The sequence below is a fragment of the Adiantum capillus-veneris genome, chromosome 22, assembly GCF_014529385.1.
Source record: "Adiantum capillus-veneris isolate H3 chromosome 22, ASM1452938v2, whole genome shotgun sequence".
NCBI lineage: Eukaryota > Viridiplantae > Streptophyta > Polypodiopsida > Polypodiales > Pteridaceae > Adiantum > Adiantum capillus-veneris.
Window position 1 is genome coordinate 50,342,515 of NC_140952.1, and position 22,761 is coordinate 50,365,275.

The 22,761-nt window shown below is 43.9% G+C and overlaps 1 protein-coding gene across 1 annotated transcript; it reads right to left on the reverse strand.

The window, feature by feature from the left end:
• Positions 1-301: 301 nt before the first annotated feature.
• Positions 302-1,589, reverse strand: LOC147429331 (uncharacterized). Its single transcript, XM_086495472.1, has one exon. It carries the CDS (start codon positions 1,186-1,188, stop codon positions 577-579), a length of 612 nt encoding a protein of 203 aa, XP_086351598.1. The 5' UTR covers positions 1,189-1,589; the 3' UTR covers positions 302-576.
• Positions 1,590-22,761: the final 21,172 nt, after the last annotated feature.

Below are 22,761 nucleotides of genomic sequence, written 5' to 3' on the forward strand. Positions count from 1 at the left end.
TTAGTGAGTGAGGGTGCACGAGAGAGCCACGAGGTGCAGAGTTCAATTCCCTTTATGATCAATTACCATAGCACTAGAAATGCAATATAGAAAGGACACTATAAATGCACTGCCCACCACAATTCCAGATGCATAATTGGTCCATGAAGTCACTGAGACATTGGCAAATCAAGCTCACGGCATCGATCTCAACCACACACGGCGAGAATTAGCAAATCCAAATGTTTAATGATCAACAATAGTTCTCAGCTCAGCTAGCTAACCACAGAAATTGAAAAGATCAAATAACCAGATAGATTCCTAGAGGAAAGATTATTCTTATGTAAACTATCACAAGAGAAATTATTCGATTACAGCAATAAACCCAAGTATGAGCTGGCATCAAATGCTCAGATGCATTGAAATTCGTCAAGGTCTACATGATTTTATAGATGGCATGTAAAATTATGAGTGAAAAACAGCATACATACTCCTGATTTTGTTCAATTCTTACAAGACTGAGATGCATTCGACTATAGCTACATGTGCGTCGCCGAACCCAGCATAGCTATGTGTGTATGTGTGTGTGTGTGTATGTCATGGATTGATAGAAAAGCTTCTCTGACAGGTGTAGGACTGAATGCCTCTGGCATTGAAAGATACATCAACGTTACATTTGGAGACGACGTCGGCATGGTGCGTGAACAGATTGAGGGTTGTGACCTTACCAATAATGGTAACAGAAGTCGATACTTGAAGGATTCCATCAGCTACATCACCTTGAAGGTATGTCCCTTGGAGGGGTGCGGAGCCTTGTACAGTCAATGGAATTGATATTGTCGAGAAAGACTCGGCCGGGATAGAGCCCGTCGGCACGGGGTTAAAGCCCACCTGTGCGCCATAGTAGTAAAGGCAGGCGAAGCCTCCGTCTTGCACAATGAAGCTTGCCTTGTTGGGGTTGTAAATGGAGACTTGCAGGTTGAGGGTGACATTTGCTGTGGTTATAGCAAGAGGGTAGCCCACTGGGTACAAGGAGAGGAGTTGCATTGTGGGTACCTGTATACGCGGGTCCTTTGGCCGGAACACGGCAACATACAGCACTATGAGGATGATGAGAATTATGACCAGGATCACTGCGAGGGCTATGCATGCTGCCTTCTTCTGCTGCTTCCTCGTCTTGCAGTTTGATCCCTTGCCTCCTTTCCCCATCTTCTTTTCACTTCTCTCTCTGTCTCTCACTCACTCACTCACACACACAAATTTCTCACAAGACAATGGGTCTTCTTCACAGTGGAAGAAGGAGTGTGTGGCTATGGCTTTGCCGCTATAAGAAGAGCCCAATTGGGCGCTCTCTCTCTCTCTCTCTCTCTCTCTCGCTCTCTCTCTCTCTCACACACACACACACCCACCAGAGAAGCGAGCTTAATAAGCAGAAGTGCAAGCTAGATCTGCCTACGGTTGGAGGAGCTAAGCATTATTTACAGGGAAGAGGCGAAGAAGCATCTGCCAAAGAAAGCAGAAGAGAAGAAGTAAAAGGAGAGGAGAGAATACAGAAGAGAGACTACCGACAGAGAGCGAGAGAGAAGCGAACGTTTAGCTTCAGACCTCGTAGGCTCTATAGAAGTATCCGACGAGTCTTGAACTCAATTCAAAGCGGAGAAAAGAGAGAGAGAGAGAGAGAGAGAGAGAGAGAGAGAGAGATTTTTTGTTTCCGCGGCGGGGCCCAACAGGAATCTTAGTTTTCTTTTCAGAAAATTATCCCTCTAATTTGTGGAAATTCCCAAAATACCCCTCAAATTTAAAAAATTACCAAAATACTCTTGCATCTATTTTGGTTGGACTGTTCAAGATTGTCTAATCTATATTCCTTTTGGACAATTTAGATCTGTTTTTTAGTGCTTAGCATGTAATTTGTCACAAATTACCTTGCAAAAAGGGCATTTATGTCTAAAACTAATGAAGAAATTCATCTCCAAAGCCTACATAACAAACCCAAATTTTAGTTTTAGCATCTTGTATTGATAGACCATCGGTCTTCTTATGAAAAGCTACAAATTTTTTCGTCTTTCAAGAAATTTAATCTCACGACCACGGGTACTTTGGGAATTTTGGAAAAATTGAAGGGCATTTTGGGAATTTGTGACAAGATATTGGGGATGTTTTGGGAATTTCCGCAAATTAGAGGGGTATTTTGGTAATTTTCCCTTTACTTTTTGCAGGGTAACTCATATTTTTATCTTACTTGGTGAGCCCAAGGCTTTTTCTGAACGCAGAAGCCACCACGTGGCACTAGATTTAAATTTTTAAAAAAACATTGTTGCAATGAAAAGCTCTAAATAAAAACAAACTGCGCGTGAAAAGCTACCAAGTGAATAAAATAAGAAAAGCAGTCTACGTTGCTTGATTGCTCTCAGAGGCACTTCGATTTTCTCCACAAGCAGTTCACAAGTTCCCTGAAGCAGCTTGGAGCTTTGTCTCTGGCCACCCTTTGAGAGAGAGAGAGAGAGAGAGAGAGAGAGAGAGAGAGAGAGAGTAGGCTATGATGGATAGTACGTAGGCGTCATGGGTCATCCGCCCTTCCCTGTTCTGATGATCAAGTCTGTATGAAATGGACCAGCCATACAACCATGGCGGATAGGCAGAATATGCGTACAGAAGAAGAGAAGAAGAAGAAGAAAAGAGCAGCTTTAATGGAACCATCAAACGCAGACCCTACTGCTTCTCATCCTGTTATGATCTATGGTGTTGGAAGTGACAACGCCCATCTATAGTGTTGGAGCAACTCCCATCTTTGGTGTTGGAAGTGGCATCTATGGTAAGGGAACCTTATACCTGTTCATGGAAATGATATGCATTAGGTCCCCATGCCTAATTCTGATCAAGATTCACACAAATTCTTTTCCACGCAGTTCGCCCGTGCAACAGCAATCCAGGCAGAATCGGAAAAGAGTATCGGAGACCTTTCAAACCCTGTTTATATTTCACAGATCATCAAGATGGAAGGTACTTCGGATGCTTGCCGAGATCAGTTATTTCGTTTGGTCAACCCTTGGCAAAGGTCTGTTCTACTGCTAGTGAAACAGAAGATATCAGATTTCAATCGATGATCAGTTGGCCTAATCTGGAGTCGAATCACCACTCAGGGGGTGCACTATGTAATCATGTTAATGTATAACATGAGTTCAAAAGGAGGGGTTTTAATATGCAACAATTTTAGGCAATTTAACAGAGATACATTAAAATAAGGGGTTTTTATATTCAATTTTGAAAAAAAAAAACTAAAATAAGGGGGTCATTTTATTCATTCAGACATGTTAAAAGAGGGATTTTTTTAATACCCCACAAATGCACGTTATATAGGGGGTACTGAAAGGTGAACCCTCCAAGAATCACCAAAACTCATTGCCTTCGCAGGTCCGTTCATCACATTTTTCTGATGATGCTATGAGACTGTTTGCAATGCAGACGATAGAAGTTTCTATCCTAATCGAGCCTGAGGAAAATGTCAATGTTGTTGTCGTTGGATCCTCGTTGGATCCTCGTTGGATCCTACAGAAATGTTGAAGGAGTTGTAGCATTTAGGCATTCTGCTGCTGCTGCGCTTCTTATTGAAGATGACAACTCCCCCTTGACTGTTGTATCAAGGTGATGCCCGTGCAGTGAGAAGGGTAGTGGACAGAGGCGACTGTCATGTTGTTCTCGTCTATGGATGAGAAGCCCAACACCTTGTAAGACAAGGGACCGGTGTGGAAGCATACATGATGATGCCCCCTTGCTCCATCACCACTGCGAATTTGCCATATGAGACCTTGCTGAAGGAAACGCTGTCGTTCTCTTGAAGGCTATATTTGTTCTCTAGCCAAAAGCCAACCAAGCACACTGCTGGTCCCACAGTACGAGGAGGTCACCTTCTACCACCCTAATACACATACATGGAAAAATTAAACACAAGGATATTTCTAGTCAAGGGCTCGAGGGAAAGGCCTCGTTAATCTTCGCAGTGCTTTGGCCGTATGTCAAATCTCCTTGAAGGCATATGACACTGCCTTGGTTGGCATGTATGTCTGAAATGTCGTCTCTTGAAATGCATTGATTGTGGGATATTCCCAACAAGGACTGGGCCACGAAGCTCTGGCTCATTGGTTTTAGGATGCAAAGCGAGGGAACTTCTCGCACTATGTAGGAGTCCAATACGTCTATGATGTAGAACATAAAGTTAGCTCTGCTTCTCTTCAAGTTTAATCTATATCCTGCATCTTTTCTATTTGTCTTAACGTGTGTTTTGTGTCTAACAAGGAGGACATATATTCACAAAAGTGGACGTTTCAATTGCACAAGCGCAACACTAACTCGACAACACTACAAGGTGACTATGTGTTTGCTTGGCGCAACACATAAACGCTACAGGGCAGGGCACGGCTTTCGTTTCTTATAATTTTTGGAGAGACCACAACGCCAGCTCTCCACCATTCTTTTGTATGGCACCTCTGCATGACATGCACTGTATACTTTGCAGTTTCAGTCTGTGACGTTTCATTGCAAGACGATATGTTTAACTATTCACATTACTTTTTTGTAGCTTGACTCAAACATTGTCCGTCGGCTTACACAATTGGATGACATTCGTACACGATTATCAAGTCGGTAATGTAGTTCATTTTTTATAGTCTGTTAATTGACTATGCTTGATTGAGAATAAGATGGGTGTCTCAAAGACGGTTCCACAATTTAGAGACTAAATGGTCGATATTACGAGGTTGAATGGTGCAATCTGCAAATAACTACCAAAAACGGTTAAGTTGCAACCGTTTTGCTCGATTCAGTTACCCTCTTTAGTAGCTCTTTGTTGTATATGGAGCACTCTGCGACACAACTTGCTTCTTCCCAATGCTCATCAAGTCCCAAGCTGAGCTATTATTGGTGCTTATCAATAGGCTCTACTCATTTTCTCGTGTCACCACAACAAAACCCAAGGCGACAATAATCACAACCAAGTAACCAAGTAACCAACTGCGCTCCAAAATCTATCAAATTATGTACGGCAAAGGCCCACCAAGCAAGACTAGTTTACTTTGGTAAGCCTAATGTACAAGAGACCACTTGGCACGAGTTAGGCCATTGCCTTTAACTCGAATCCCATGGCCTCAAATAACCAATGCTAAAAAGCAACAATGTTCAAAGTGTATCACAATGTAAAAAACAACAGCGCTGAAAGGCATCGTCCTTGGACAATGGCACTGTTGGAGGAGAGATGGCATTAATGGCCTCAAGAATTACACAATGTTGAAAGTGTAGCAGAACGTAAAAAAATAACAGGGCTGAAAGGCATCGTTCTTGGACAATGGCATTGTTGAGGAGAGATGGCGTTCAATAGAACTATCGTGTAAGAAAGAACCAGAGACGAAGAGGAGTCATCTACTGTAGCATGAGAACGCACCATAGAAGAAGAGAAATGAGCTTTGAGAGCAGACCCAAAGACCTCTTTTGCAATGTGGGAAACTCCGGAGAGGAGAGTCTAGACGTGGGTTTTGGTGATGACATCGTAGGCTTAACTTTAGATTTTCAACACGTAAAATAGAAGGTAGAAGCTTTGGCGGATTTTGTAACATTCATACATCTGTTGTGCAAGCTGTTAGCCTAGGCAAGGTTATAGTGGATGCCAGTTGCATGTTTTTGGATAACTTGCACTCGAGTGTTTACTTGGTGAGCATAATGTGGTTTTATATGTTCTACTACCTAGAGATGGTTGATTGGCATGATATAGACCATTGCCCTTTATTATAATTGCACGGCCAACAACTAAGGCCAATCATTAACGTCTCAAGCCAATCATAGCGTAGCCAAAAGCCAAAACGGCGTCGAAAAAAACCCATCATGTCCATAGTTGGCCAATAAGAAGCACGAGTTCTAAAGTCTGTCCGAGTAGTTCAAGGGTTTTGCAAGTTTAGAAGCTTATTTTGCGGGCCAAGGTCTACATTCAAATAGGTTTTCCTACTCATAAACATGGTAGGAATAGAACGCATAGGAGGCGAGAACATAGCATCACCAAAAGGCAAAAAAAATGCCGAGAAACAACCATCATAACACGTGCCTTTATAATCACCAAGAAACCACTGTTTTTAACCCGTTTGTCAAGCCGTCAACCTATCATCCTTGATGCGCTCTCTGCAAGCGGGTATGTTAGTCTACAAATCTCTTGCACCTCAACATCACATTACGGGTGCATAGTTCCTACAACTCGGCTTCTCAACAACCTCCATGCGATAGGTATTTGTCTCTTTGTCAAGCCATGTGCAGTCTTTATAAGTTCAATTCAGCTCTATAACAGAAAATAGATGTCTCGTTCTCCATGTTAAGTAGATGAATATGTTGATTGAGCAAGCCTCAACCCCATTGAAACAATCACCATTGACCAGATGCCATGTTAAGCCATCAAGAGGTTTGTGTCAAAAGAATGTCGTCTACCATGGTGCTCATGATCATAGACAGCTAGGGCAAGCAAGCACATGGCACGATTACAAACATGAGCATATAGTCGTTGTATAATACAATGATGCAAAAGAGCCAAAATCTCTTTCTGTAGCTATGACGAGCACCATTGTGGATCTAAACAAAGACCAGGATAAGAGTAACTCATTGCTTCTTCCATAGGGTAGTATGGATGCATGATACAAGTAATGTTATAAATAGTAAACCAAAAATAATGTGGAGTATTAACGATATGATCTATACCCCCCGTTGATCATGTCATCCAAGAAAAGTTTGCAAGAAAGTCCTAGACAATGCATGATATACTTTCCTAGTCCAACACCCTCTGCTAAAAGAGGCACATTAGAAAATAAGTCAAATGGTGTTTCCACTGTAGGAGGTTATTCAGTTTGTGTTGATGAAGGTTTGAAAAGGATAAGGAGTTACATCATGCTTGTGAAACAATCTCTTTTCTCTTTTAATTGCTCCACTATGAAAGGAGAATGGTGGTAGAACTACTCCTTCTCGATTGACTATGTTCCCCAATTCTGAATTACTGCCTTTGGAAGATAGGAGGTTTGAGGGGCTTCAAATGAAGTTGGTGCCATCAAGAGCCTCCAAAAGGTGTAGAGATCCATAGAGAAGGCCTGAGACAACCAACCTATAGATTTAGACTTCAACCAAAGACTAGGGAAAGATAAAAACTTGAACGGATGCAACAATCAAGAGGGCTCAATGATACTTCATAGGGAATTGACAGGACCCAAGATACATGTCAAGAAGCCCTTCTTCCTGGAGTATAATGGTTGCCAGAAAAAATGCAGACTGTCTCCACTACTATTGATGTAGGTTTACATCTGACCGTAGATTCCAACAACTCAATGGAGGGTCCTTCTCAGAAGAAAAGGAATATCAATTTCTTAGATGAGCAAATCTCCAGCAAGCATCCAAGGACCTATCAAAGTTCAACACTTATCATTAGGAAAATTTGGAGGTCATTTAGAGGGCCATATGAAAGAGAGAGAAAATAGAGCGTGTCCAATGAGCTTCAGGACTACGCTACGTAGGAAAATACGTGGAAAGACTCAAGAAATAGGAAAATAATTTAAAAACTTTCACAAATCTAGGATTGTGGCATCGTAACTTCTTTGCTTTTACCGAGCTGTTAGGTGCATGTGTGGTCCCACTGCTGATATTCTCTTATGGTCATTAACGTACTGGAGGGTGGCCATTAAGCCCACACAAGATATTGGAATTGTAAAACACTTTCCCTCCATTAGATACTTTCAAAGTGAATCTCCCTCCACTAAAGCTTTTCTCTCAGAGCTATGGCTTCCACGTCTTCCCGCCCAAGAAGCTCTAGGTGTTTATGGTCTCTCACACCAACTAGCAACACCTGCACTTTGCCTAGAAGGCCAAGTAGTAGCATATCATCAATTACAATATCAACTTCAATAAGTGCAGAGAACCAATGGGTTGGACAAAGGATAAGCAAAGGTTCATGGGTCCTAATGCAACCAAGAAGAGCCAAGAAGTCTAGTGCTATCAATGTTTACCGCTCAGCATGGAATGCCAGAGTGTTGGAGTTCAAAGTTGAATTCGGCAAAAGATCTGTAAAGGAAGTTCTTGTTCAGCATGTATTTACCCATCCAGACGTGATAGCAAACGGTGGAAATGTGTCAGATATACATCAACCACGTTGCAATTGTAAGTATTCTTCACATCTCAACTGCATTTGATTTGTCATTTCACTTATTGATACTCTCAGTTTAACTTTTGTTATATATTTTGCAACGTTTATCCCTCTTCTTATGAGCAATGGCTCCATTCTTCACATCTCAACTACATTAAATTTGTCATTTTCACTTATTGATACTCTTAGTTTAACTATTGTTATATATTTTGCAGATGTTTATCCCTCTTCTTATGAGAAATGGGAGCTTGTGGAGTGCATAATAGGCCTCTTCCTTGCCCACATTGGTTCTCTACAGTATTCAGGGAGAACTAGCAAAAGCCTGGCTGATGAAGGAATGTTTTTCTATGACCACTTCTACCAACTCTCCCCAGGAAAAAAGAATGGCATGTTGGTGAAAGTGCCTCTACCAACCGACTGGAACACTGTGGACTGGCCAATTCCCGAGGGAACAATGGTGGAGGCAATGCAAAGTAAGCTCTACAAGGATATACAGAGGTCTCTACGTAGCTCCATTCCCACCAAACTGGTTAGAATTGCAAACTTTTGTCCTGCTGCACTGTTCATAGAGTTGTTTCATAACTACAATATACGTGTTATGAAAACTATGTTCATGTGCAAGTCATTTCAGCAGTCATCCTGTGACAAACTTCTTGACAGAGGATGGTATGTAAAGGAAGAGATTGGCATACGGTGTGAGGTCACACTTGACACTCTAGTTGTCAAGTACATGATTGCAAGCCAATCACTGTTAGTCTCCTTTTGGTGTATGCAGTCACAAATGCTCAGAGGTAAGTACATTCCTATGGACCAGGTTTCTGCAGGTTTGGAAGATAATCTTGGATGTGGAAGTGTTTGATAAAGATCATGGCCTAATGTTGGTGGTTACAATAAGGGAGCTATGCAGTCTTCTCCAGTTGCGGCACGACATAATTGAAGAGTCAATGGACAGGGACCTTTTAGATTTTTCCTTTTTCCTAGCTGGCCGTAAGCTGATGCGGCGTAGGGAGAAAGATATTTTGTGCAAAGAGTTGGATGGTCGGGTTGAAATAGTGTCAATGTAACAGAGATTCTTGTGAACCCAAGTGTATACCAGTGACTTTCAATACATGAAGTTTTTTTGAGATCATTTGTCAATTGTGGTCTGTGAATATAAGTGTTCTTGAAATACATTTCTTTAACCATTGCCACATCTCTCTCTCTCTCTCTCTCTCTCTCTCTCTCTCTCTCTCTCTCTCTCTCTCTCTCTCTCTCTCAATCTCTCAATGTAAGGCAACACAAAGACATGATAGAAGAGTCATCTTAATTCATTAGAAAGGACAAACTCGTCCGTGAACAATGGACTGAGATACAATTTCTGTAAGTATGGAATCAAAATGTCTTCAAGGTAAAAATCAAAGGTTGCCCTTCAAAAGAGGATGGTGAGATAGTTGTTCCTGGTGGATTTAGGTCTCCCTTTTCAGGAGTATCGATTTGGCTGAACGGTTTGTACAAAAGATGTAAGTTGGGTTTTTTAGGGTGGTAGTGGCCCTCGATGGTAACGTATCTTCTCTGATCATACAAAAAGGAAAAATCTCCCGCATGAACACTGGATACAATGCAAACTATTCTAACTAGTGGCAACAAGTTTTGTGGTTGCACTGAAGACCATACGGCAACTCTGAAGCGCCAAAGAAGAAACTGAATAAATTCTTTTGTTCCTGGACGAACCACAACTCGACAAGTACCCATCCAAAATGTTTGCAAATCCTCCTAGGTGTCTGTTATACGCAGAGACAGGCGCATCAGCAGCAATCCATTGATGTCCAAGATAATCAACCTCTGCAAAAGTTGACAAGTACATATAAGTAGTTAGAAGCTGAACATATTTTGCCATACTTGAATAGACATTACCAGAACAACCGTATCTACAGGTAGCAAGGGTCCATACTGGGTCTCTATAGTGTTTTTGTCGTTGTTGCTATCCTTTGCTTTTGCTTCGTCATCGTAGTCATCGTTCTCATCTTCATCAAGGGTCTCCCCCATGGATCTTTGTGCCTCATCAGTTCGCTTGTCTTCCATGGTTTCCTCCAAGGTCTTTTCCTCACCCTCCGTTGGCCGGCTTGCCTCATCCATATCCTTTTGGGGCTCCTCCATTGGCCGGATTGCCTCATCCATAGGCCTGCTTTCCTCATCCATGCTTGCTTGCTTTTGGGGCTCCTCTTGATACTGGCTTGCCTCATCCAGGGTTTCCTCCATGGGCTTTTTTGGCTCCTCCACTGGCCTACTTGCCTCTTTCATTGTCTTCTCCATAAGCCCCTCTGCTTGTACACTAGTACCTTGCATATCCTCATTTGACCTTTTTGCATCCCCAACCCTTTCATCTTTGGCTAGTATGACCCCCTCGGCCCATTGTGGTTCCACTGTGTTTGATGCAGGGGCTTGTGGTGGTGGCTCGTCATGTATTGTCATATCAATTGTGCCGTCGTCCAAGCAGCTATCTTCAGCTTCTAGTACTCTGGGGTTCGACATAGTGAGCAGGTGTTGTATTAGAGTTACCCGATATCTTTGCAAATAATCATATGTGTAGTTCTCCACAACACTCTACAAAATTGAAAGACCACATAGTGAGAAGTCTTGTATAAAGAAAACCAAAACTGACTGAATGCATTGCCAAATGGTTATCTTAGTCATGAAAGGTTGTAATGCAAAGTAGCTTTGTAGGACATATTCTACATGGAGAAGACATCTCCAGCCACAAGAAGTTGCATCGGTTTGATTTGGTACAGGCACATCTTTGATTGGGGCCTTGTATAGTTCGTACCTTCCACATAGCTTGCCATAAGCAAGCAATAATCGCTTTACACAACTGCATAAAAGAGTATCACGATGTTAGCTTGAGGCTTTCTAGATGGATATCCATAAGAAACACTTTCTGATATATAACACTTACAGCCTAATTTCAGAGTGGGTTCCTTTTATTGAATTGAACACCCACACTGCTGGCTGGTCAACATCAAGGCATATGAGACTCTAGTGATGGTTGTTCTCATAAGGAAAGATGATGACGGTTACTTCCAGCATAGCACAGTGGAGAAACCAACTTTCGAATGTGCCAGATAGAGTGTTCTTCTATCTAATAATCACAGACATCTGTGGATCAAGAAGACACACCTCCGTGTGGGTGTGCGTGGAAGTTGAATTTTGAACAAACTGCAAGGAGTGTACCTGATTTAGTACACCTATCATTTGAGTTTTCAAAGTTAGCAAAATATTAAAACTTACTTAAGACAAATGTAGATAATTGTATCTGTTATCTGAGCATCTAGATCCAGCAATACATTAACGTGCATTGTATCCAGAGCCAGATTTCTGGCTCCATCTATAAATGGTATCTCTGCAAGCAAACCATCCTTCATTGAAAATAGAGTATCTTCGTTGCTGGCATCTATGGAGCGGGTCACATTGCATTCTCTTTGCCTATGGGGCTCCACTGCTGCTTTCGTTTTCTCCTTAAGTTCTGCTTCCCTTATGTATTCTGTTTGGCGAGCAGCGTCTCTGCCCTTGCCCTTGTATTAACATCATGTGTGACATCTATAACTGTGACTTGTGGCAATAGTTCAGGGGGGTATATCAAAATTTCCCTCATTTTCTTATCGGTACCAAGAGTTTGTCATACCTCCACCTTACCCTTTTTAGTGTCTCGCTGTCTTTGTCCATTACAGTCACCCTATGGGCATGGGCTTCTACAATGGTCATGTCACTGAAGTATTCAAGCACGAATTCCTCTGCTGCTACAATATACATGTGGTAGTGATGTGTGTGAACACACTAGGACCGCCGGGACATTTTTTCCCTCTTTAGGAGGTTTTTTTCCCCGAGCATTGTATATACGCCCATCACTCTAGGGCTATCTATCTTTCCATTGCACACTAAGTTATACACTCTCTATTGTGTGCCTTGTGCTCCCTTCATCTTCTCCAAGCTGTGTGTGTTTCTCTGCAACCCTAATTCCAACAATTGGTATCAGAGTAGGTTGCGTCCTCCCGGGCTTAGTCGCCAGCTGCTCCAATACACACCTGCTCACTTTCTCCGATTTCAGTGAGCTTTGGCGAGCGTTTTCAGGTCGACAAATACCTTGGGCAAGCTCGTAGAGCTTGGTTTGCTCAGATTTTCGATTTGGGCTCATTTCAGCCTCCATTTCCACTACAGGCAGGTCTGCACAGGCAATTTCGTCATTTTGTTCAGAATTTTTGGACAGTGCCGTTTTTTGCATAAGAGGTGCCTCATAGTCTTCTACGGTTTGTGCTATATAGGACATTTTGTTCTCGCTCCGTTTCTCCTATTTTCGGGCAGTTTTCACATCAGGTGCATCATTTACCATAGCTGACAACAACAACACAGATGTGTTCAAGATGTTTGTTGTTGAGGACAGGTTGGATGGGGACAACTACCCTATGTGGGCTTATATGATGCAACATGTGCTTGTGTCAAAGGGCGTCTGGAACATTGTGCAGGGCATTGATGTACGTCCTGGTTCTGAGGATGTAGGCGATGTTGAGGATGTTGCAGGTCTTGCTGCAAGGATTGCAACTGTTAGAGTTGTTTTGCCTATGGCAGAACAAGCTTGTTGGGATGTTAAGGATGCGCAGGCTCATGCATTGATTGTGTTGTCTCTGAAGCGCACCATTGTTCCTCACATCCGTTCAGTAAAATATGAAAAACAGGTTTGGGATATTTTGGCTGGTCTTTATGCAAGTCGCAATGAGGCTAAAATTGCTTTGCTGCATAAAGAGCTGGAGTCGAAGATTATGCATGAGGAAGATGATATGGACACTTTCCTTGCTAGTGTCAAGGAATGAGAAACTTATTTCTGCATGAGAAGTCATTTTAGACAGTTCCCTTGTGCAGACTGTTCTTGATGCCTTACCAGATTCTTACCAGACTTTTGCTAGTACTTGGAGACTTATGACCCAAGGAAATCCAGAAGTTGTCAAGTTTGATGCATTATGCAAATTGCTCTTGCAAGAGTCACTTTCCAGAAAAAACAGGACTAGGCAGCGTGCAGTTGAACATGATTTTATTGCTTCTCAAAGAAAGGGTGGTAACTGCAATGCAGCCACTTCTTATGGTTCTGCTGCGAATGGCAAAACTTATGTTCCTAATGCTTCTGCTGGCAGCAATTCTTCGGGCAATTCTGGTGACAAGGGCAAAAAGAAGATGCGTTGCCATTATTGTAAAGCTAATGATCACTTGATCAAGTCGTGTCCTAAGTTGAAGGCCAAAGAGGCTAAGAAGAAAGAGGGTGGTTCCACTGCAAATGTTGGTTCCACTACAAATGCAACCATTGTTGAGTCTTCTGTGAAAGGAGACTGTGATGCTGATGTTGATGCAGAATGGGCTTTTAGCGCAGAGTGCACTTACAATCCTGCTGTCCATGATGCATGCTTGTCAGTTGCTGCAGATTCACATGTGTGGTATTTCGACAGTGGTGCTACAAAGCACATTATCTCACATCGTGAATTGTTTACCTCTCTCGAGTCTGTCCCTCATGGGAATTCAGTCACTTGTGCCAACAATGCCTCTTATCCAGTTCAGGGAGTTGGAAAGATTGTGCTTACTGCTGCTAATGGCAGTTCTTTCACACTTGTTGATGCACTTTATGTACTTGGGATCAAGAAGAATCTCTTGTCTGTATCCGCACTTGCTAGACTTGGACTTGTAGTCAAATTTGTGGATGACAGATGTACAGTTCATGATCTCAGTTTGGTGATGAAATTGTTGCATCTGGCCTTTTGTGCCGTGGGCTATCTAAGCTCACTTTGTATGACAAGTGTGGACAAAATTTTGCAAATGCTGTTGCAGGTTCAAGGGCTAATTCAGATGCAAAACTTTGGCATGCACGTTTTGGTCATCTGAATTTTTCAAGTTTGTTGCGTTTGCAGAAATCTGATATGGTTGCTTCTTTGCCGCCTCTTGAAGCACCTGTCAAACATGTTTGTGAAGGCTGTATTTTGGGTAAGATGCAGCGTTCTAAGTTTCCAAAGGATGGTTCAGTTTGGGCCACATGCAGGTTGCAGCTTGTGCATAGTGATGTTTGTGGGCCCATGCAAACTCCGTCCTTGGGTAATTACCTGTACTTCGTGACTTTCATTGATGATTACTCCAGGCATGCATGGGTATTTCCATTTAAAGCGAAGTCCGAAGTTTTTATGTGCTTCAAACAATTTCTAGCTATGGCTAAAAATGTCTCAAAATGTACTATGGGCACACTCCGTTCCAATCGAGGGGGGGAGTATATGTCTCATGAATTTAATGCATTTTTGGCTAGTCGTGGGATAAAACACCAATGTACAGTGCCTTATACACCTCAGCAAAATGGTGTTGCTGAGAGGAAAAACAGGTCACTGACGGAAATGGCACGATGTATGGTCAAAAGTCAAGCTTTACCGCATTCTTTTTGGCTTGAGGCCATCATGCGTGCCACTTATGTACTTAACAGGTGTCCTACGAAAGCTTTTTAGTCTATTACTCCATATGAAGCATGGCATGATAGAAAGCCTTCTATTGAGCACATGTGTGTTTTTGGTTGTTTGGCATATGCTTTGGTGCCACAAGTGCAGCGTAGAAAATTGGATGACAAGGCTGTCAAATGTATTTTTGTTGGTTATAGTGCTGAAAGCAAAGGTTACAAGTTGTATCATCCGCAAAAAAAACTGTTTCTCGGGATGTAGTGTTTGTGGAAGATTCTGTTCAGCCCTTGCTGTCATGTACTAGAGACAGTAATGTAAGGTCACAGGACATTTATGACACTTTCTGTGGTGGAAATATGAATGTAAGTTCCAATGAGGAAAATGTACAGCCTATGGGGGTTTCTGAAAATGTTCTAGATCAGCCTATTACTGATGCAGATGTACATGATGTACTTGATGAGGAAAGGGCTGAAAATGAGCAGGCTAGAGGTATGCCAAAATGGCTGGTGCACACTTTGCGTGACAATAAATTGGATGCACCTTTGTCTAGTCGTACTCATTCAGGCTCTCGCCATGCATCTTATGCATCAGATTGTTATTCTTTGGGTGTGTCTAGCTTACATGATGTTGAGGAGCCTCTGTCTTTTGATGAAGCACAGAATTCAGAAAATTGGATGGCTGCCATGCAATCAGAATATGATGCACTTATAGAAAATGACACATGGACTTTATGTGATTTGCCTCCTGGCAAAAAGGCCATTCGTACGAAGTGGGTTTAGAAGTTGAAACGCAAGCCGGATGGTAAGATCGATCGCCATAAGGCTCGACTTGTTGCAAAGGGTTATGCACATAAAAAACGCATTGATTATGAAGAGACTTTTGCTCCTACTTGTTGTATGACTACTGTGCATTTTCTATGTGCATTGGCAGCTCATTTTGGTTGGGATGTACATCAATCAAACATTGTTACTGCTTTCTTGAATGGTGACATATTTGAGGAAGTTTATGTAACGCAACCTCGCGGTTTTGTCATAAAAGGACAAGAGGACAGGGTGTGCAGATGTAAGAAGGCTTTGTATGGGTTGAAGCAATCTCCTCGTTCTTGGTATGAGAAAGCTGACACTCATTTGGTTAAACGAGGCTTTTGTAATAGTCCAACAGAAAGCACATTGTATGTAAAGCATGAGGGTGATGTACTTCTCATTGTGGTTCTTTATGTTGATGGTTTGCTGATCATTGGACCAAATGAGAGACATATTGCTGAATTTAAGGCTGATTTGAATGCTACTTTCAAGATGAAAGATTTGGGGTTGTTGCATCATTACTTGTTGTATACAGTTTAAGCAGTGTGATGGTGGTATTGCCTTGTGTCAGAAAAGTTACATAGAGACATTGCTATGTAAGTTTGGACTTGAGGATTGCAAACCTATTGCCACTCCCATGGAAACAGGTTTGAAGTTGAGTCTACATGATGTTGGTGATCCTGCTGATGTCACTTTTTATTAAACTCCTGTTGGCTGCCTCATTTATGTATGCAACACGAGGCCGGATATTCAGTTTGCAACCCTAATTCAGCTGTGTGTGTTTCTTGCAACCCTAATTCCAACATCTACTGCTTCCTGTAGAACCATCAGTGAAACCACTTTCCACCTTTTAGTGTTGACGGACGCAAAGCGGACCCCGAACCCCGACGACCTCTAAAACGCCGAGGGCCGAATGGCTCACCTCGAGCCTGCCATGGTAAAGCGAACACGGGGCACCACCTAGCTTTGAGCGGCTAGGACGCAAAGCCCACGGTGATATGAACACCGCAAGCCTACACACCGCGAGAGAGAAACGGGGAGAGAGAGAGAGAGAGAGAGAGAGAGAGAGAGAGAGAGAGAGAGAGAGAGAGAGAGAGAGAGAGAGAGAGAGAGAGAGAGAGAGTACTTGCAATTGATGAAAACAACCTCGGGGGTGTGAGGGTGAGTTATTTATGCAATATTTACAAGGTGGCATGCCGTGATGGTAGCGAGGTAGGGAGAGGAGATGGTGCAACCTACTTGGTGCGTTCTCTAGGGCGACTCAATGACGGTGAATACTCATTGCCAAGAGCGTGCATACGTGTGTGCATCGACCATTGGAGTCGAGAGGTGGATGTGATTCCCTTCGCATGGTGCAATTTCCAAGGCAAACCCAACACACAAGACCCCCTCCCCGTGATGGTGATGGTGTCAATCCCTCCTACTACACTCTACCCAATGCTTGGTTCCACATAAGTTGCCCCCCCCCCCCGATAGTGACCTCTCAGTGCCAATTTATAGGTGTTGGCTGCTTGGATTATGGTAATCTCATTGTGGTTAGGGTAATCTTAATCGGGGAGACAAAGCAAGTGGTGGGCCCGGTGTGGTTGACCCTTGCTTTGTTTTGGGGAAGGTTATTAAAAGATGGGAATCTCTAGGTGGGCCTTTGTCACCATCACCTAGAGAGAGGATATTTACAAAATGGAAATTTACAATGACTCGGGTGAAAAACTGAAGATAATGGTAAAATAACCTAAAAATTACTGGGATGGCGTCATGGTTGCGTGTCGCCGGCAAATGGCGTGCTGCCGGTGCGTCGGTGTCGAGCGTACTTCTTTTCGGAGTCGGCCGGGGCATGCCTTTGGCGCATTTCTGTTTTTTGTTGTTGGCGGCGCGTGATTTGGATCCTTCTTCTTTTTGTTTGTTGATGTCGTAGCCTTTTCCTTCGTATTGCGGTGCGGTGCGTATATACGTGTGTATGTATTTGTGCATGAGGTGGGTGTGTGTCTGTTTTGTGTAGGTATATGTGTGCGAAAGCGTGCGTGGGAAGGGGGGCTATATATATATATATATATATATATATGTATAATTTTTTATATATTTTTTTCCTTCTACGGATGGCCGGCGGCTTACTCTTCTGCGCAAGGCAGAAAGGGAGGGGGGGGGGGGGGGTAGGATAGGGGGTGTGAGTGTGTGTGGGTGGGTGAGTGTGTGTGTGTGTGTTGTGTTGGCGTATTTGCTGCTTCTCGCATGGCGTGTGTGTGTGTGTGTGTGTGTGTATCGAATGCAGCGCGCAGCGCACAACGCATGGGGAGAGAGAGGAGGGGGGGGGGGGGGGGGTGTGTGGGGTGTGTGTGTGAGTGTGGAACTACAGCGCTGCCTGCGAGAGAGAGAGAGAGAGATCTTTGGCGTGGCCTGCCGGTATCCGGATGAGAGAGCTTGGCGTGGACGTGAGAGGGAGAATGAGGGAGATGGGGAGAGGATAGGGGTGAGGGGATAAGAGATAGAGAGAGTGTGTGAGGGAGAGTGAGGGGTGAGGGGGAATGGTGGGGTATGGGAGATGTGTGGGTGAGAGGGAGAGGGGGGCGGGGGGTGTAAGGGAATATATCTGCGGGCCAAAGAGGGGGGGGGAATGAGGCCGGGGGGGGGGGGGGGGGGGTGTGAATGAGCCGAGGGAGGGTGAGGCGAGTGGGTGGGGAAGAGGGAGGAGGGGTCGGGGGGAGGGAATATTGGCGGGCCAAAGAGAGGGGGGGAAAAATGAGGGTAGAGGGTAATGGGAGAGGGGGATAGGGTGAGTGTAAGAGTGAGGGGGGAGGGGGGGGGGGGGGGGGGGGGGGGGTTTCTCACTCGGCTCACACCGAGGGAGCACAAGAGAGGGGTTGGGGGTTCCTTCTCTGAGTTTCTGCCTGGCCGGGGAGGGTGAATTGGGAGGAGAGAGATATTAGGGAAGAGGGTATGTAGGGAAAATGGGGGGGAGAGAGTGCGAGAAATAAGTTACGGTGGGGGGGTACTGAGAGTGGGGGGGGTGTAATGAGTTTTTTTCTTTTTTTTTTCTAGATTTTCGAAAGTCGGCTATCATTAGCCCTCTCTCTTTTGGCTAGAGGCATTCATGCTTCTAGCCCTTCTTCAGTTTCTTCAGCTATAGAGTTAGAGGGTTCTCCCTCTTCTGGAATGTCTAGCACGAATTCTGGGTCAAACCTAAGGAAATACCTCTTCAGTCTCCATCCATTGACTCTAGTCTTGTGAATTCTCCCATCTGCTTCCATCAGCTTATAGCTGCCGTTGTCGTAGCGCTTCTTAATGATGAATGGCCCTTCCCATCTGGGTTGAAATTTATTATCCTTCCTGGTATCAAATCTCTTGTCGTATCGCAGCACTAGCATGCCTTTTTCCAGTCCTTTCTCTTTAAGCCCTTGATTGAAAGTGAGTCGGCGTCGTTCTGCCTGTGCTGCATAGTGATTGATTGCTTCTTCCCTATCCAGTTGGAGTCTCTCTAGATCCAAGATGTGGTTTCGAAGGGTTACGATTGGACGGTGGGTCTGGCTGGCCAAGACTCGTAAGCTGGCTATTTGTACCTCAATGGGTAGAATTGCCTCGTTCCCATAAACTAGATGGAAAGGGGTGAGACCTAGTGATGCTCGGAACGTTGTTCTGTAGGCCAGAAGAGCTGCCGTGAGATGTTTATCCCAATCTCCTGTATGGTTGTTCACCTGTTTTGTGATGATCTTGCAAATCATTCCATTTACCTTCTCTACCAGACCATTGCATTGTGGATAGTATGGTGTGGAATGCCGACGTGTGATGCCTAACTTCTTCATCAATTCTCCTACCACATCACCTCTAAATCCTGGTCCTCTATCTGATATTATCTCAAGAGGAGTGCCAAAACGACAAGCGATATGCTTAAGAATGAACTTTTCCACCTCTTGGGCTGTAATGCGGGTGGTGGCCGTTGCTTCTGCCCATCGCGTCATGTAGTCTACACCCACTATGATGTATAGTTTACCTGATTGGGCCCTTGGTAAGGGACCAATTGCATCTATTCCCCATTTCTCAAACGGACCATATGAAATGATAGGGGTTTGTGGCTCGTAGGTTAGCATACGATCACTGGCCACTTGACAAGCCCTACCTATTTTACACCAATGGTGTACATCTCTGTTCAAACTAGGCCAAAAGTATCCTGCTTGTAGAATCTTCCTACTAGTGATATCTAGAGCAAAATGACCACCGCAGACGCCGTCATGGCAGCTTGAAATTACCTCTGTGATTTCACTGGAGGTTGGCACCCACCTGAGAATTTGATCCTTGCCCTTACAATACAAGTGGTCGTCTATAAGGCGGTACCTAGTAGCCTTCCTTACCAGCCATTGTTTTTTGGCTTTAGTGTGTCCTGTTGGACATTCCCCTGTATTCAGAAAGCTGATGATATCAGGCATAGCGTCACTGCCTTGGGAAGAGGGGTAGTTTTAACTTGATTCCTCCTATGGTAACATCTTGTATTCTTTCTTTAGCTAGTGTATTTGCCTCCTGATTTTGTGCTCTGGGCATATGGAAGAGTTTTACTGCTTCAAACTTCTTCAGAAGGTCCTTAACTTGGCGAAGTTGACCAAGTAAAACCTGATTTTTGCACTCCCAGGTGCCATTTATCTACCTAATCAAAATCAAAGCGTCGTCGAACACATTCAAGCGCTGAATTTTTTGTGAAATACATTGTTCCAGCCCAAGGATTAGGGCTGCATACTCTGCCTCATCGTTAGAGTGGGAGTGTAATAACTACCCCATGGAGAATACTCTTTCCTGCTGTTATTGAGAATTACCATGCCTGCTGCAGATTGATCCATTGTTCTCTTGTATGCTCCATCAAAGAAAAGAGAGTGAGCTCTCCCTAGCTTAGGGCTCTCTTTATCTGGTATTCCTTCCTTTGCTTCCGTGTTGACCTTTAGCTTCTTCTCGTAGTGGCTATGAATGAGAATTCCTGCTAGACTAGCCCTGGTGGAGTTTTCTACTTGTATGGTGTAATCAAACTCTTGTAGTCTAATTAACCACTTTGAGATCCTAGATGAGACATCCATGTGTCGCATTACATATGGAAAAACCTCTTCCATTGTCAGGATTACAAATGGTCTAGGCAAGAGATAGGAGCGGAATTTCGTGGTAGCAAACATTAGTTCCAGAACCATGTGTTCTACTTCGGTGAATCCCTTTTCTGATGGGGTCATGACTCGACTAGAGAAGTAAATAGGGTGCATGAAAGAAGTTTTGGGATCCTTTTGCATTACCACTGCTCCCAGAGTATCATTTCCCACACTAGGGTTCACATAGAATGGCTCGTCCCACTTAGGAGGTGAAATAGTGGGAAGCTTAGATAGGACTTGCTTTACCTCAGTAAACTGCTGCTCATTCTCTTCACTCCATGAGAAAACATCCCTTTGGGTGAGTTGTTGTAAGGGAAGGACCACTTGAGATAGCAGGTGAATGAACCTGCTTAAATATCTTACCTTCTGAAGGAAAGAAACCAACTGCTTGGCGGTGGTGGGAGATGATAAAGATACCAGAGCCTGAATTTTGCTAGGGTCAGCCTCGATTCCTTTTGCTGAAATTACATGACCAAGGAGAGTGACCTTGCTCTCACCAATGTGACACTTGTCCACGTTGAGTTGGCCACCCAGGGTTTGTAGCCTGGTTAAGCCGTCATAGACTTTGCTTAGGCTCGTGAGCTATAGATGCAAAAATCATCTATGAAAACCCGTATTGATGTTCCAAAGTAGGGTTGGAAAACAAATTTCACATAGCGTTGAAATGTGGCTGGGGCGTTGGTGAGGCCAAATGGCATCACTCTGTAAGCAAAACATCCCCAAGGTGTGATGAAGGTTGTCTTCTTCTGATCCTCCTCCACAATGCTAATCTGGAAGTATCTTGAGTAGCCATCGCATACTGTGTAGCGTTCGTGACCTGCCACTTCATTGAGTATTTCATCCTGGAATGGGAGGGGAAAATGATCCCTCTTCGTGGCTGCATTAGAGGTTTATAATCCACACAGACTCTCCATTTACCATTTTTTTTGGTGTGACTACTACTGGGGAGACCCATTCTGAGTCTTCGACAGGGTAGATGAAACCTGCTTGTAGCAAACTCCTTACTTCTTTAAGCAATGCCTCTTGTTGGATTACTCCAAGTCTTCTGAGCTTCTGTACTACGGGTTTACTGCCTTCCTTGAGCTTTATGTGGTGTTGCACTACTGTAATTCCGGTGATCTTATCATAGCCATCAATGAACAAAGTAGTGAAGTTTCCTAACATGGAGACATACTCCTTCCTTTCTTCATTGGTTAACTCATTTGAGAGCATTTTTTGTAGCTTACTTGCATCCTCCAATCACTTCTTACCTGATGGTCCCTCTTGGTTTGCTGAGGTTGCTTCAGATTGTGTTAATCTGTTTGGGTCTTTAAGAATGACTCCTCCCATTACTTCGATGCTACTGTCACTCCCGTCAGTGGTGGTTGTTAGGTTGTGGTTGTGTCTTCTCCTGAGGTAGACGAGGAGTCGCTGGTGGACTCGTCTTCTGAAGCCTCCAAGATCATATTGCGCTGCTTTCCAGTCCTCATGTCGTAGAATATGGACTTCCCTTTAGCATCCTTCATCTGGATCATCCTGGTGCTCCAGTCTTGTTTGGCTTCCATGGCCATAAGCCAACGCCTTCCAAGAATGATGGGGTAGCCCTCCCTTTGTGTGGCATGACGAAGATGTCTACTTCCACTTCCGTATTGAATGCTTTTACTCTGACCGCATTTACAATGCCTACGCATTTCACTCTTACATTGTTTGCCATCTTGGCTCGGCAGGGTGCCGGCCTACTTACCTCTAGACCTAGGTTGTGCATCATCTTCTCACTCATGATGCATATTTGCGCGCCACCATCTATGTAGACGTTTGAAATCCGCTGCCCTTTGATGTAAGCGTCCATGGTTGGCAAGATGTCATTGAGATCCCTCCCAGAGATAGCCCCAGCTATCCATGGGTTTGATTTCCTGGTACTTACCATTTTCGTCCATTGCCTCCTCATTCTGGGTGCAAGGTGGAGTAATTGGGGCCAAGTTATCTTCGGGCCCTACATTAACACATCCTGAACTAAGTCATAGGGTTGTGCTTCCTCACCTAGTGAGAAGTCTACGATGTCTATCTTCCGCCGAGGTTTAGCTGCTTGCTTGCTAGACTCGACTTTCCCTTTCATCTTCTCTTCTTTTTGAGATGCCTCCTTGTGCCTCGCATGCTTCACTCCCATAGCATCCAATTCTTCTACCTTCGCTTTTCCTTTGTGCTTCTCTCGAGCTGACTCTTCTACCTTCGCCTTCCCTTTAGCCTCTAAGCTAATGAAACTCACCGCT